The sequence below is a fragment of the Thunnus maccoyii genome, chromosome 15, assembly GCF_910596095.1.
Source record: "Thunnus maccoyii chromosome 15, fThuMac1.1, whole genome shotgun sequence".
NCBI classification, from domain to species: Eukaryota; Metazoa; Chordata; class Actinopteri; order Scombriformes; family Scombridae; genus Thunnus; species Thunnus maccoyii.
The window spans coordinates 29,670,776-29,685,592 of NC_056547.1; the positions used below are offsets into that span (position 1 = coordinate 29,670,776).

The 14,817-nt window shown below is 42.7% G+C and overlaps 1 protein-coding gene across 2 annotated transcripts in view; it reads right to left on the bottom strand.

Annotated features, from left to right (window-relative positions):
- Positions 1-320: 320 nt before the first annotated feature.
- The window catches only part of gatad2b (GATA zinc finger domain containing 2B), a 47,155-nt gene continuing 32,658 nt past the window's right edge, over positions 321-14,817 (bottom strand). For both annotated transcript variants that reach the window (XM_042435634.1, XM_042435635.1), the window contains exons 3-11: positions 13,607-13,736; positions 13,030-13,161; positions 10,622-10,750; positions 7,141-7,305; positions 5,595-5,964; positions 2,898-3,100; positions 2,335-2,445; positions 1,645-1,855; positions 321-470 (exon numbers count right to left, since the gene is read on the bottom strand). In XM_042435634.1, coding sequence (XP_042291568.1) covers positions 334-470; positions 1,645-1,855; positions 2,335-2,445; positions 2,898-3,100; positions 5,595-5,964; positions 7,141-7,305; positions 10,622-10,750; positions 13,030-13,161; positions 13,607-13,736 — 1,588 coding nt within the window. In that variant the 3' untranslated portion in view covers positions 321-333. The remainder of the gene's footprint in view (positions 471-1,644; positions 1,856-2,334; positions 2,446-2,897; positions 3,101-5,594; positions 5,965-7,140; positions 7,306-10,621; positions 10,751-13,029; positions 13,162-13,606; positions 13,737-14,817) is intronic.

Below are 14,817 nucleotides of genomic sequence, written 5' to 3' on the forward strand. Positions count from 1 at the left end.
GTAATAGTAACTGAAGCAAAAAAGGTAGTTGCAGGTATAATAATAGTGCTACCAACAGCGATAATAATGGGAATTACATTTGTTAAACAACGCTGACGAAGAAGAATTTTTACTATAATAAGAAAATTTGAGATGCACTGACAGTTTAGTGTCTTTGTCTGACTTGGTGGATTTTCATGGGTTGGTTTAAGGTAGGCACACGGACAGGCACTGCATGCGATGGGTGGGGTGGGGTGGGGGATGTTGGCTGATCTGGGAGTGCTTCAGTGTGGGGTAGGAGGGCGGGATGGGGGGGGGGGGTGGCTTCAGAGGGGCGGGAGGGTTGGGCGGGGCTCATTTCTGTCCGGTGATGGACTGCGATATGGATCGAGGTGGGATCATGTCCAACAGGTACTCTCTCTGCCGGTCTGCTAAGCTGGAGCTCTTATGGGCTCCAACTGCCGCTGGGTTCAGATAGGCAATATTTAACCCTGTGGAGGGGATGAGACAGAAACACAGAGAGCGTACTGTAAGGTCCACAAACAATTCTAAAATATTGGCATTATTATAAGTATATTTCATTATATTTTGAGAAGCTTCCCTGTTTTCTGATCGGCTCCTGTTTCAATTTGCTGTTGATGCAAACTCAACTTTTCCTCTACGTTTACTGTAAATTTCTACCACAGAGTCATGTCACACTCACCACTCTGCATTACTACTACTACTGTGAATGAACATTTCCTGCTGATGTTTCACATTAAGAGCTCCCGTGGCTTAAAGCACACAATTCCTCCATTTCGTTTTTAATGTGAAACATCCGCAGCGAGTGTCAAGTTTCATTAATACCGAATGAAAAAAACAGCAACAAGTAGAAATGACTGGAATTAATCAGCGAAAGAAAATGATTTCTGTTGAAGAGAAACTTGAGAGCAGTAGTGATTGTGACATGACTATTGTTCTGATCAAGACAAGTCAGTTTTTATTTGAATAGCCCGTATCACGAGTTTGCTTCAGGGGGACAAACTGAGAAGCTCTGCAGCACGTCACACAGTTTTGGTCTGTGACGTTCTATGGCAACACTTGTTGACTTCTTGCTTCTTCACAGAACATTTTATTTCTATGACAGTATTGTCCCTGGTGTTTCAGACAGTACTGCAATGGAGAACGCATTGAGCATAAAAGCCTCAGTCAGGCAAGGATCTCTGTGAGCTTTAAGAAACTATAACAGGCACTTTTCACTATTTTCTGACATTTTATAGACAAAACCACTAATTGAGAAAATAATCAGAAGGGAACTGATAATGAAAATAATTGCTAGTTAAGAGTAAAATGTGGTTTTGGATCCACTCATCATAATGAAAGTAATAGTGAAAGTAATCTAGTCTTATAAAGTAGATGAATATACATGGTGTTCAACTGCACACTGTGCCTTTTTGTCTACCAGGTCAATAAAGACACCTTACTGTTTTATGATTCTGATTTATGAGCCTGTTTGTTGTTTGTCTCACAGCTGCATTAGCCTACCAAGTTTGTAAAATACAGTGGAATTGCAAGGACCTTCAAAGTTCAGGTAAAGGGAAGCTCCAGGTTCCTGCAGTGGAAAAGGACCTAAATGTGAACATGAGATGAAGCCGACACAGAAACACTACAGTATGCTGTAGGTACCTGGGATGTTGTAGATCTGGCGACGGCTGTCATGCTGCAGTCTGTTGCTGCTACTGCTGCTACTGCTGCCTCCACTGCCACAGTGCTTTGCACTGGTCATCCCCATGAGGCTGCTAGCCACTGACAGCTGGGAGGCCTGGGCGAAGTTAGACAGGACGCCTCGCGCAGAGTTGGACAGACCTCTCTGCAGGGAGGCCTGAGGCTGGGGAGCCTGAAGACAGTACAGACATCCGATGAACTCCACCACCATGGCCACACAGTGCACAGATTACACAGATACAGTGTAAACTGGAGGTGAACAACAGTTTGTTCATGCATTACTAGTTTTAGTCAATTATACATTACCAGCTTAAAACATGCTGTGCTTTCTTTGTTCCATGCCATCATGAACGTGTCATCTTTGGCTGAATGTACTAAATATTAAAATCATGCAATCAAACTCAGAGCCCTTTTAACTTGCTATGAGCTTGTCTATCATATTTAATAAATAATAATATCAAAAATATCAATATATTCACTGATATAAAGTGAATATAAATGTAAAGACATACACACTCTAAGACTGGTTTCTATCATTACATATTTTAGTTGACATGATTATTTCAAGCAGTGTATCTTCCCGTGTCTTAAAACATATCTGGATGGGACACTTTTATAAGCGGGACTGGTGGGTGTCGTGCTGCGCTGTACCTGGCGGAGGGCATGGTGTCGGATCATGGAGTCAGTCTTGGAGGCGTTGGGGCCAGTAGGGGCCGAGCTGGGGGAGAGGGCCGCCTGCTGCTGCAGCCTCTGTTCAATCTCCTGATATGAAAGCACACGCGTTCAATAATCCACATGGAGCAGTGTTCACATCAATTAAACTGTGTCTGAATTAGTGGTTCCCAACAGTTGCTTTCATACCCTTGGTCTACATCAGCCTTTAACAGATAGTGACAGTAAAGGCCAGCTGTACTCACGATCCTCAGGACAATAGTTCTGAGGGTCACAGTTTGCCCTTTTATAACTCTTCACTCTCATATCTATTCTTTAAAGGCACAAAGGTGCACAGACTATGATCAAAGGAGGTCAAATGAAGGCCATATACTGTATCTTGTGAGAGAACTTTTAGTTGATACAAATATAAGAAATGTTTCATTAAAATTGCAGAAACTAACTTCCTAGTAGGAACATATAGATGGCCTTTGTGTCATAAATTACAACTATACATAAGCAGAGAGATGCTGGATGTGTTGCGGAAGGACAGTGCTGCTGACCTGCTCCTGCTGCAGAGCCTTCACAAAGGCGTTCTTCAGCCTGTTAGTGTGCTCCGCCTTCAGAGCCTTCTTCTGATTGGACGTCATGCACTGCTCACAGAGGATTCGCCCGCTCTTCTCCTGCTTCCAGTGGGGGGTGAAGTCAGTTCTGCATTGGGCACAGAAGAAGGGTTCCATACGGGCCAGCGTCCCCCGGAGTTTACCTACGGAGAAGAGCCAACATGACTGCTTACAGCGACAGTAACGATCCGGAGCCTCGCTCACATGTGCATTACAACAGAGAGAGAGAGAGAGAGAGAGAGAGAGAGAGCAGACGATGACAGGTGGAGATGGTGGTGTGCTGCTTCTTGCTTCAACCATGATGGACAGTGAACAATCTAATGTTCATCTATTTATACCCCATTCACCTGGTTATAAAGCTGTGGCTCCACACACACTGTAAACCACACAAACTGTATGTCTAAATGTTTTTTCAACATTTTGATCAAAGAGTGATTGAAAATGTCTATTGTAATAAAGTTGATGTTGACTCAGTGTATAGGTATTCAGTTTTCATTGATGCAGACTGTAAACAATGCCCTAACCCTAACCCTGTAACCCTAACCCTAACCCCAATGCCTTAACCCTAACCCCCTAACCTTAACCCTAACGCCCTAACCCTAACCCTGTAACCCTAACCCTAACCCCCTAACCTTAACTCTAACGCCCTAACCCTAACCCCAATGCCTTAACCCTAACCCCCTAACCTTAACCCTAACGCCCTAACCCTAACCCTGTAACCCTAACCCTAACCCCCTAACCTTAACCCTAATGCCCTAACCCTAACGCCTTAACCCTAACGCCCTAACCCTAACGCCCTGACGCCCTTACCCTAACGCCCTGACGCCTTAACCCTAACGCCCTAACCCTAACCCTGTAACCCTAACCCTAACCCCAATGCCTTAACCCTAACCCCCTAACCTTAACCCTAATGCCCTAACCCTAACGCCTTAACCCTAACCCTTACGCCCTAACTTTAACCCTAATGCCCTAACCCTAACGCCTTAACCCTAACCCTTACGCCCTAACTTTAACCCTAATGCCCTAACCCTAACGCCTTAACCCTAATGCCCTAACCCTAACGCCCTGACGCCCTAACGCCTTAACCCTAACGCCCTAACCCTAACCCTGTAACCCTAACCCTAACCCCAATGCCCTAACCCTAACGCCTTAACCATAACGCCCTAACCCCTAACCCTAACGCCCTAACCCTTCTTTTTAAAACATTAATGTTAAGAGTATTCACCATCGCTACAATAATGATACATTAATTTATACTAGTTTGTAACAAGCAGTTTGTGTGTGTGTGTGTGTGTGTGTGTGTGTGTGTGTGTAGCCCCGCCCTCATGCAAACAGGCAGTGACAGACAGCAGAGAGGAGAAGACTGCAGCCACAGCTCCGTTTTATCAGACGTAATTATCAGCTGAAATGTCATTATCAGAACAATAACAATGATTTAATTTTCTCACTTGTTGACCAATAATCTATCAACCATCGATACAGTGAGCATCTCTAACCCACACTTGTAGTCTAAAGTGCACTTGTGTATACATTAACACACTAGCAGGGAAGTGTGTACCACGTCAGAAAGATAACAACACACAGTCCACTTAACCTGCACTTGATGAACACTTCTCCTAATACCACTTTGAAGCACTTTTACAGCCAAATGTATCCCACAATTCACCACAGTCTACTGTATAACAGCAGCCCAGCTGTTGGTGGTAATGCACCTGTAAACTTGTTTTAAGATTGACAATAATGAACAAACATGAAGAAGTTGACGTTTATGACATGCTGGACTTATTGTTGACTTATGGCAGAACCTCTACAGATGATTATCACTGCTTACCAGCTGATATTAACATTATTATCTATTTTTCTTAATGAGGCTGATAATACTACTACCTGACAGTCTCTCAACATTAATATGAAATACAGGTAATTGTACATAAAATAATAGATATGACATTAAGGTGTAAAGTTTCAGCTTTAAGTTGAGTAGGTTTACATCAATGTAGAAAGAAGTGTGTGGAGATATATCTCTCTTAAAATATTAGTGACTAAAGTCTAGGAGTTCAAACATAACTGGGTCCATGTAACGCTTATCAGTTCAACTTCCCATGTAAAAAAAATCAATCATAGAAAACAGCAAATGTGCAGAACACCTGCAGGCTTCTAGATAACTCTGTTTGATTGCTTCATTAATTGTATTAGTCCTTCAGCTCCTGCATGTGTGTGACATCTGATTAGAACTGTAATGCAGTTTGATTAATCTGACTGTTTTCTTCATTCTGCGGAAATGAAATAAAACCAACAAAACATCTGAGCTTCACTGAGTCATGTATCTGCATGTGTCCTCAACATGCATGAGGTCTTAACAGGCTCTTGGACGCTGTCGGCAGTTACTGGATACACGTCACACAAGTAGCTGCTTGACTGTTACATGTGTGGGTGTTGGGACACTTTACTTTACACAATCACCTTTCAATTTTTACAAACAGCACCATGTAGATGATTGGATGGCTGTTCAATCTGCCCCAGACACATGAAGTGGCTCAGTCTATATGTGGTGCTTTACTTTATCCCTCACAGGTTTTCACGTCAGACATTCACACAATGATATGAGAAAGTGATGCAGATGTGTCTGCTGCTTACCTTGACTGTCGAGGACGCTCTGTACCACCTCCTCCAGCCCCACCATGTAGATGAACTCGCTGTTGGCTGCAGAGGGCAGGAAGTGGAGGAGCGGGGCTGGGGGTTTGGGTGGGGGGATCTCCAGCAGGGTTTTCTCCAGCTGCTTCCTCAGGGCCAGCTTGGCTGCTGCCTGGCTGCTGGCCTGGTCGGCCATGGAGCTCACCCCGCCGCTGGCCGAGCTGGACATGGTGGAAGGGCTGACGGCCGAGGCTCCGCCCAGGCCGCCCGCCACCCCGCTGGCCCCCGCCGCCGCTGCTGCCTGCATGTGGGCCAGGTTCATGTACATGGCACTGGAGCCTGAGCGCTGGGAAGCTGCCACCTGCTGGCTGGCCTACAGGGAGACACACATCCTCTGTTGATTAGTAATGTGTCAGAGTTCTGTTATACTGTGATAGTCGGTGGTCGGAGCAGCTGCACACCCTGCACTATGATCAAAAACAACACCTACAATCATCTGAAGCATATGACTCCTGGATCATTGTCTTTCACCACATCCTGTCAGATACACCGAATCATTTGAACTGTTGTCTGTAAGGCTTCATCTCTCCTGCTGCTACAAAAACTGCTGTCTGGCCTTATCAAAGTAAAGGTGATGAAAAACGTCACTTCTGTTTACCCTTCAAAATCCTCACCTACTGTAGCTGTTTGTATGTTGTATTTTAACACACATCCCACTTTAGATCATTGTGAAACATATAAATAAGAATAAAACATATAATAAGAATATCAAACATATGAAACATATAATAAGAATAAACAAGAAACCCTATTAGAAATTCTCATGACTATTACTTTGACAAGGCTCACTCTGTATAGCAGTGGCTGTTTAGAACATTCCCCCCTTCAGAAGCAGACATAAAGTGATCAGGAACATGACGTGCACTTTACCTTTCACCTTTACATGACTCAGCAATGTGCAGTAAACACATTAGACCTAAAAAAAACTTCATATTTTATATTTTGGTTTTTAGACGCAGCAACAGCACCGTGTTTGCCTGAATGACACAGTAAACATGTTGCTGCACATCACAGTACTCCTCCATGCTTGTGTTAATGGTTGATAATGAGGAGGAGATGGTCCGTCTGCCCAGCACACAGAGAGACATACTGATGGTGAATATACACTTGTGGTCAACATGCTATGTGTTGTTTGAACTAATATTGTCCTGGTGAATACATGTATCCAGAGGAACTGCAGGGGTAGCTGGTGAAAGTGACAAAAACTACGCTCATCTCAGAAAATAATCAACATGCTGAACGTCATGATTAACACGCAGCTCATAAACACGGCTTTAAAAAACGTCTGCAACTTTCAGTCCAGCCTGTTCGTTCTCATAGCTCTAATTCAACCTGCTTCAGTCTGGCTTGCTGTGGGATCCGCTGCTCTCACCTGTTCACTCAACTGTTAATGTTAGTTTACACAGACAGAGAGATGCTTCCTCCTCAGTCAACACAGTGTATTATTGGATGCAGTGCAGAGACAGCTGGGACTGGTTGGGATCTGTACCTGCTGGTAGCTGATGGGGTTGCCCATGCTGGAGTTGGAGCGGCCCATGCCGGGCTTGGAGGAAACCCGCTGGCCCAGCTGGGCGGGGTTGGGTGCTATCACTCGCTGGGACATCAGCATGGGCGGCAGGTTGGCGTTGGCTGCTGACCTGATGACTGTGTGACCCTGCAGAGAGGAAAAAAACAGACAAGCATTAATAAAGAGAATAAAGAGACATTTCATTCTGTTGGACAGAAACCTTCTGGTTTGAATAATGTCATCAAAGATACATTACAGAGGGCCTGTTCCATAATAATAATAATAATAATAATAATAATAACAATAATAATAATAATAATATGGTGAGTTAAGCATCTAATGTATGTATTTTTATATTAAAACAGACATAACAAGCAATATGCTCTAAGTTTGATGTTGCAGTGAATCCAGCCAACAGCTAGCAGATGGCAGGTTTTGGGAGGGTGATGAGTGGGTGGGGGTTGAGTAATCTGTTGTTATGCAGCACTGCTATTACTGTATGTATGTTGTTTCAGTCAAATCAGAGTACATCAGCTGTAGATAATGAATGTTCATTCTGTAAATAATTTGACAACAGTCCAGAACTAAACTGGGCTGTAGTCTGGTCAGTTCAGAGTCCTCCATGTCCTAAAAGATACTTTTGTTTATCTTGTGTGCGGAAAATGAAAACAACAGATCTCCTCTCCTTTCTGCAAGCTGGTGTCTGTAATCAGCCAGTTTGTGAGAAAAAAGAAACACTACTCTGTGACGATATACCACAACCGCAAGTGGACTTGTTGGTCCAACAACACCAACACAGTGATGAGTCATCTCAATGTCTTTAAAGTTACAATACATGACGTTCAGCCACTAGATGTCGCAGTATAGCACCAACATCTAAGACCAAAATGTGTGCATTGTTTACTCAATAAAGTTGGAAAAAAGAAAGAAAGAAAGCTCAGATCAAACTAGGCAGTGCTGATCCAACATGGATTGAGATTCTGTTACTACGCTGCCCATTTCTTACCTCAAACATTTTCAGAAACATATTTTAGTGTACTGTTTAGCTGTAATTTGAGAAAGTTTGTGACACGGCCGCCATCTTGGAAATGGACAAGGAGGACACGGAGGGACTGGCATGCATTAACGTACATGCTCAAATGCACTAACATGAAATAAAATGCATGCATGGCTGGATCGGCTACCAAAATAAAGAACAGAGAAGCTGATAACAACACACACAGAGGGAGTGTGACTTCATTCTCTGCTCAGGTCGCCATTAATTCACTATATCTTTACATAGCAAATAGTTGTTTGCTGACATCTAGTGAGGCTGAATGTTGTTTATTGTAACTTTAACCCCTGAACCACCAGGATACCTTCATATCAATATGTGAATCAGGACCTTCACTGTTTAGATCTGTTTTGGTAATGTGTCAAAATCAGCAGTTATTTCAATATGTGTGTATGTGTATTTTTGTCTTTACAGCTAACAAGAGCTGACTTACTTTAATTAGTGAAGCTAAACATAAATTGATTGGAGAAGTGATTGGAAGGTATTTGGCAGATATGATTAAATGCTATCAAAGCCCAGCCCTATCACCAGGAGTTCACTTTAATCTACTTACATTTGGAGACCTCTGTTGAACTGTAATGTGTTTTATACTGACAGCTGTTTCTCATATTAAGTCTTGTTTTTTTCTTAATTTATTCATGTATTAAGTTTGTATTGATTTTGTAAACTGTTGTATGATTGAGCTGTTTTAGCTTTAGCTAGGTGGATATCTACTTGTTAATATATGAGGTAGGCTACATGTGTGTTGTGTTTGTACAGATACTCTACACAGTGTAGGCAGCAGAGGGCAGCAGCTGCTTAGTGAGTGAACTGACAAACCAGGCAGAACATCATCATCCATACAGAGCAGGCTAACAAGACAATCCAGCACACACAAAGACCCCCATACACACACACACACACACATACACACAGTCATCCATAAACACAGAGATCCGCTGAATATTTAATACCATCTCAACATGTAATGGAGGAACAAAGCACAAGAACAAAGGCTTTCAGTAGGAGACTGACTCATTATCTCTCTCTCTCTCTCTCTCTCTCTCTCTCTCTCTCACACACACACACACACACACACACACACACACACACACACACACACACACACACACACAGTGAGACCTTCCACTAACCCATTCATTCTCTGCACTGAACTCAGTCCTGATGTCAGTCTACACCACGGCTTCACTACATCAAACGTCTGCACCTGAACCTTTACCCTGACCTGATGAAGCAGACCTCTGTCTCATTAGGATCACAGAGGGCTGAAGAGAATCTTTGAAGAGAGCTGGAGAATCTTTAGGCTAGACATTCTGCTGGCTGTGAGTTTTGGAACATTCACCTATGTTGGATGAAATTGTATCTCTGCTTAGTTTTCTGTTAAGATTCCTTCAGAGGAATCGCATCTAAGACCACATTAATCAAGTCCACAGCTAAGACACAGTCAAATTCAAGTTTAACGGGTTGAGTTTAAGCCTCTAAATGTCCAGATGTGTCAGGACTGGCCTATCCAAGTCCACAAGGGGCCTCAAACGGACTTTGTGAGACTTCCAGAGAGTCCGCTTGGGGTGCAGACTTCTAGGCCTGCAACCAATGATTATTTTCATTATCCATTAATCTGTCCATTATTTTCTCGATGAATGGATTAGTTGTTTGGTCTATAAAATGTTAGAAAATGTTGAATGTTTTGAAACCCAAAGATACTCAGTTTACTGTCACTATAGCAACCAGAAAATATTCACATTTAAGAAGCTTTTTTCTCAGAAAATGACTCCGAACAATTACCATCATCAAACTAGTTGGTGATTAATTTAATAGTTGACAACTAATCGATTAATTCACTAATCGTTGCAGCCTTACAGACTTCACCACACTTCACTTAGAACATTTTTTCCTCATTGTTGATGTAGAAGCTTTTTGAGGTTTGATATTTGACATGTTGAGAATATGCACAGGAGTTATTTATTATAATCTGCAGTTAGACAGGAACTAAGAAAAAAACTGGATCATCTATGAAGTAAGGATCCTCAATAGAGAGTTCAAAGTAGAGGAACATTTTCAGTCTATTATATGTAAGGCAGTTCACCCTTTAAACCTTAAAGAAAAGTGGTTTTAGATGGCATTTTAACCCCTTTTGGCCCAGTGTCCTTGCAGTGTCATGACATCATGGTATGTATGAGTCTACAAGGGCTAGTATCCACATCCAGCTTCTAACCAAAGTTTATGCTGTTCTTACATTCCTATCTGAAAAAGAGAGGACAGATCATGTCCTCACCCCAAGTAAAGCAATGAAATCCTTTCTGACATGTATAGGAGCGTGTGCATACACACACACACACACACACACACACACACACACACACACACACACACACACACACACACACACACACACACACACACACACACCTGTGCAGTGCGGAGGTTCTGGGGCTCTGGGTTGTGCAGGCCCGGCCGCACCGGCAGCTTCCCCAGGCCAGGAGAGCTGTGGATGGGAGGAGGCTGCACAGAGGAGGCAGCGTTCTGGACAACCGGCACCTGCACACATGCATCAACACATTATTAAAAACAACAATATTCTTTTTTCACTTCATATTACATATTATATTTTAGATCATATTACAGCACCCATTTACAGCTTACTTTAGATTAACAACAGCCAATCTGAAAGGACTACAACAGAGCTTAGCTCACATGATGACTGACTGACTTGTGTTTCTAAGGTTTAAGATTGAAGCTTCATGCTCGGATCACACTTTTCATTTTTAGAAGCACATCATAGTATTCTACATGTGTTATTGGTTATCTCTTCCTCCCAGGCAGCCTTTTGTTTCTGTACAGTGTGAAGATCAGCTCCAGTTAGATGATCCATCACAGTAACCATCATGCTTGCTTTTGCTCTTGGTAGAAATACTCCCAAAATACTTCAGATACACAGTAAAGTTCAGCAGATGTCCAGGTTACTGTAATGCTGCTGCTGGTCGTCCATGTACTGAATGTGTTGGTGGTAACGCTCCTTCATCTGTGCATTAAAGTGAGTGATTAAAGTCAGTGTTGGCCAAGGATGAGCAGCTGCTACCTAAATGTTCTGAACACTGTGCTTTGCTACAAGGAGAGATAACAGGTTTGTGAGCTTCTGAGTTTAGTGAATCTGTGTATTTTGCTGAACTGGCTGTGAGAACCCTCATTCATCAATCATTTTTTTTACATTCATACGTGCTAATTTTTATTTGTATGTGCAGCAACATGATGCACTGTAGGCAGTTGCAGAGGCGAGCAATGCTGCAACACTAGCAGGCTGAGGTGGACAGAACACAGCACAGTAAAGAGGTTGGATCAGAGTTATTTTAGGCCAGAGGTTCTTTTTGGGGCCAGGGACCCCTTACAGAGGACCCCCTCATAATCATTACACTCATTAAACACATGCTCACCACCATTTGTACTCTTAGATGCCGTTGGAACTATTTGTATTCTAAAACTTTTCAACCTAAACACTTCAGACCTCTTTCATACTGATAAACTATAACATGTTTCAATGTGAATCATGTTAATATCTCTATGCTTACATACTTTTAAACATTTATCCTCCCCCGTCATCCTCCCAGGCACCTCCTTAAACTACGGAGGCCTCTAAAACGTTCCCTTCCCATGGATAGTGAACCAAAACAATCAACTAAGCGACAACGTCCGTTGATTCATCCAACTGAATGGAAAATTGCTCACAGGATGGTCTTGTGGTCACCAGTTAATCTAGCAGAGGTATTTTAAACCTGGAAGACAATATGCAGTTGTTTTTGCTTGAAAACAGGCAGTGTGTTTGGGTGTATGAGTTATCCTGAAAGCTGCACGGCTCACTGGTCCTGCACAATGCACCCTAAGTTTTCCTTTAGGTGTCACACCTGGGATGGACTGGTTTTGGGACATCTGCTGTTGCCATGAGAAACGCCTGATGTTTACAAACAAAAGTAACCAGTTAACAGGAAAACCAGTTGATCTGTAACATGGAGGACTTAGTAATCAGATGTAGCTTTAGCGTGGTAGCTTCATGGTTTCGTACGCTAGCACCTGAAGACATATGAGGCATTTTGATCTCCTGTTGCTGTTCTGAATAAAACTAATCTACACAGCTGTCATCATATTTTCTCACTTTAGCTAGTATGAGCTTAGTGTCACATGACAATGTGGACTGACTCAAATATCTCTCCATGCTCACCAGCTAGCTAGCTGGCTAATAAGCCAAGCTAAGCAGCAGCAGAACGCTTTTTTGTGCTGTGATTGAAGTGAGTGATTCATGATAGGTTGACATGATGTGTCACAATCATATCAGAGTTTCTATTGGCCCAAAGCTAACGTGGGTGGGAGTAATGAACACAAACCTCAGGTTCTATGAGTATGGCTACTTGTTTTGTTGCACAGCGTGGCGCAAGTAATTTATAGCAAATTATTTCACGGACCCCTTTGAGAGCCACTGTTTTATATTTCCTTCATGGCCAGCCTCCGACCCTTAAGGCCTGCTCACCTAATGATGCTCACCTTGAAGGATTGCCTACATCAGGATGTGATTGAAAATGTTTTTTTTAATATATATTTTAGTGAAATAAATGGCTGCTTACATGGTAAGAAAAAGAGTTAAAGATCTTAAACACTAATGTATACTGTGGAAGAATCTTGTCAGTGTCTAGTCATGTTGTTAATATGCATTACACCACAGCAAGGTCAGCAGGTAAACCAAACCTCTGCAGCACAATGTCAGCCAAGCAGCTAGTAGTGTGTGTAGTAAGTGTGTATAGTAAGTGTGTGTTAGCAGCAGCACTGACCTTCTGCACCACATTCTCCTTCTGCATCTGACTCTGCCTGAGCTTCTTCAGCAGCACCAGGCGAGCTTCCTCTAGACGCAGCTCCTCTCTCAGAGCTTTGATCATCTGCTGCCTCTCCTCTCCCGTCTTCCCCTGGAACACACACACACACACACACACACACACACACAATAACAGTGACACATGGTCTTGAGATGGCAAATTTAAGGCAACTAGTTACACAACTTTTAAGCTGAATATCCTCCTTGAGAACTCTGAACACACCTTTAAATAAAGACATTGAATGGAGCAGTTTCAGATTGTGATCCTTACAATTCATTTCAATTTCTACTGTACTTTGTACTACAGTTTTCCATCATTAATGATTTCCCATGTAGAAGCTCTATTGCTGTGATGTCTTATTAATGCTTTCATTATGTTGATTAATCCAGGACAATTAAGGCGTTCATTTTGACAGCTCTGACTCTGACATGTTAATCAGGTTTAAAACTGTTGTACAATTCAAAGTTAATTAGAGAGCCTTTTTCCTTTTGAGCTGTGCAGAGTTGAAAGAAGTGACAGCTGCCGATGTTTTTACCTTGAACATGTCCAGGTTGGCATGGTGCAGGTGCTCCTCGGGGCGAGGCGTTGTTCTGGGACTGGAGGCCTCATTGTCTGACAGGATGATGACGTCTGGAGACGGAGTTCGTCTATCGTGGTCCGCATCGCTGGATGGGAAAACGAGAAGAACAAAATGTCTCGTCAGCTTTTGGAATAACACTCATGATCATCATTAAATATGCTACTTGATCTGGACATGAAGCTTTGAATTTCATCATTCTTTATATTTATATAAAGAAAGGTTCTTTATATAAAGGCTTATAATTCTTCTCTTTCTATTAGTTTACAGTGAGGTCTTGGTTTGGACTTCTAGTGGACATCTCTAAGCTTCCAAACACAGCTAATCTCTCTGGCTGGATTTTGGAGAACTGTGTCTATGGATGGTGCAGCAATTCACAAACAAACAAACAAATGAACAGGAGTCTGGTAAGTAGAAACATCATATAACTTCAATGAAGAGCTGGAACGAGCTGAAAGACCCCTTCAAGTTTGTCTCTACAAGCTCTGGGCAGTTTCTCCCATTCTTCCTGGCAGATCAGGTCTGCTTCAGGTCTGGTTCAAGTCTGGTTCAGGTCTGGTTCAGGTCTGGTTCAGGTCTGCTTCAGGTCTGCTTCAGGTCTGCTTCAGGTCTGCTTCAGGTCTGGGCTCCAGCTGGGCCATTCAAGGACATTCACAGATTGATCCTGAAGCCACACCAGTGAGTGTGGTCATCCTTCCATGACTTCTGACCAATCTCCTTGTGGCGTCTGATAAACTCCACAGGTTTTGTCATATGTCTTTAACTTAGGATTAACTCTGCAGACAACTTCTGAAGCTCTGTTTTAGTGGCCAACAGGCTCTTGGTCCTTCTTGCCGAGTTACAGAATTCTGGAGGATGTCCGGCTCTACGCACTGTGCTCCTGGGAACAGTCGGTCTTTACTAACTCTTTAATACCCTTACTAAGATCTGTGCCTCCACACAGTTTGATTGTGAAGGTCTACAGAGGCTTAAATCACTCCCTCGTTGGCTCATTGACTACTCCTTGTATAACAGTTTACTCAGTAGTGAGCAGTAGGTTCAGATTTCAGACACTCACTCATCATCATCATCATCATCATCATCATTTGTGTCATTATTGGCAGGTGTAGAGAATGTTGTTGTTGTGGGATTTTCCAGGACACTATATAGTGAATACATTTACACACTCA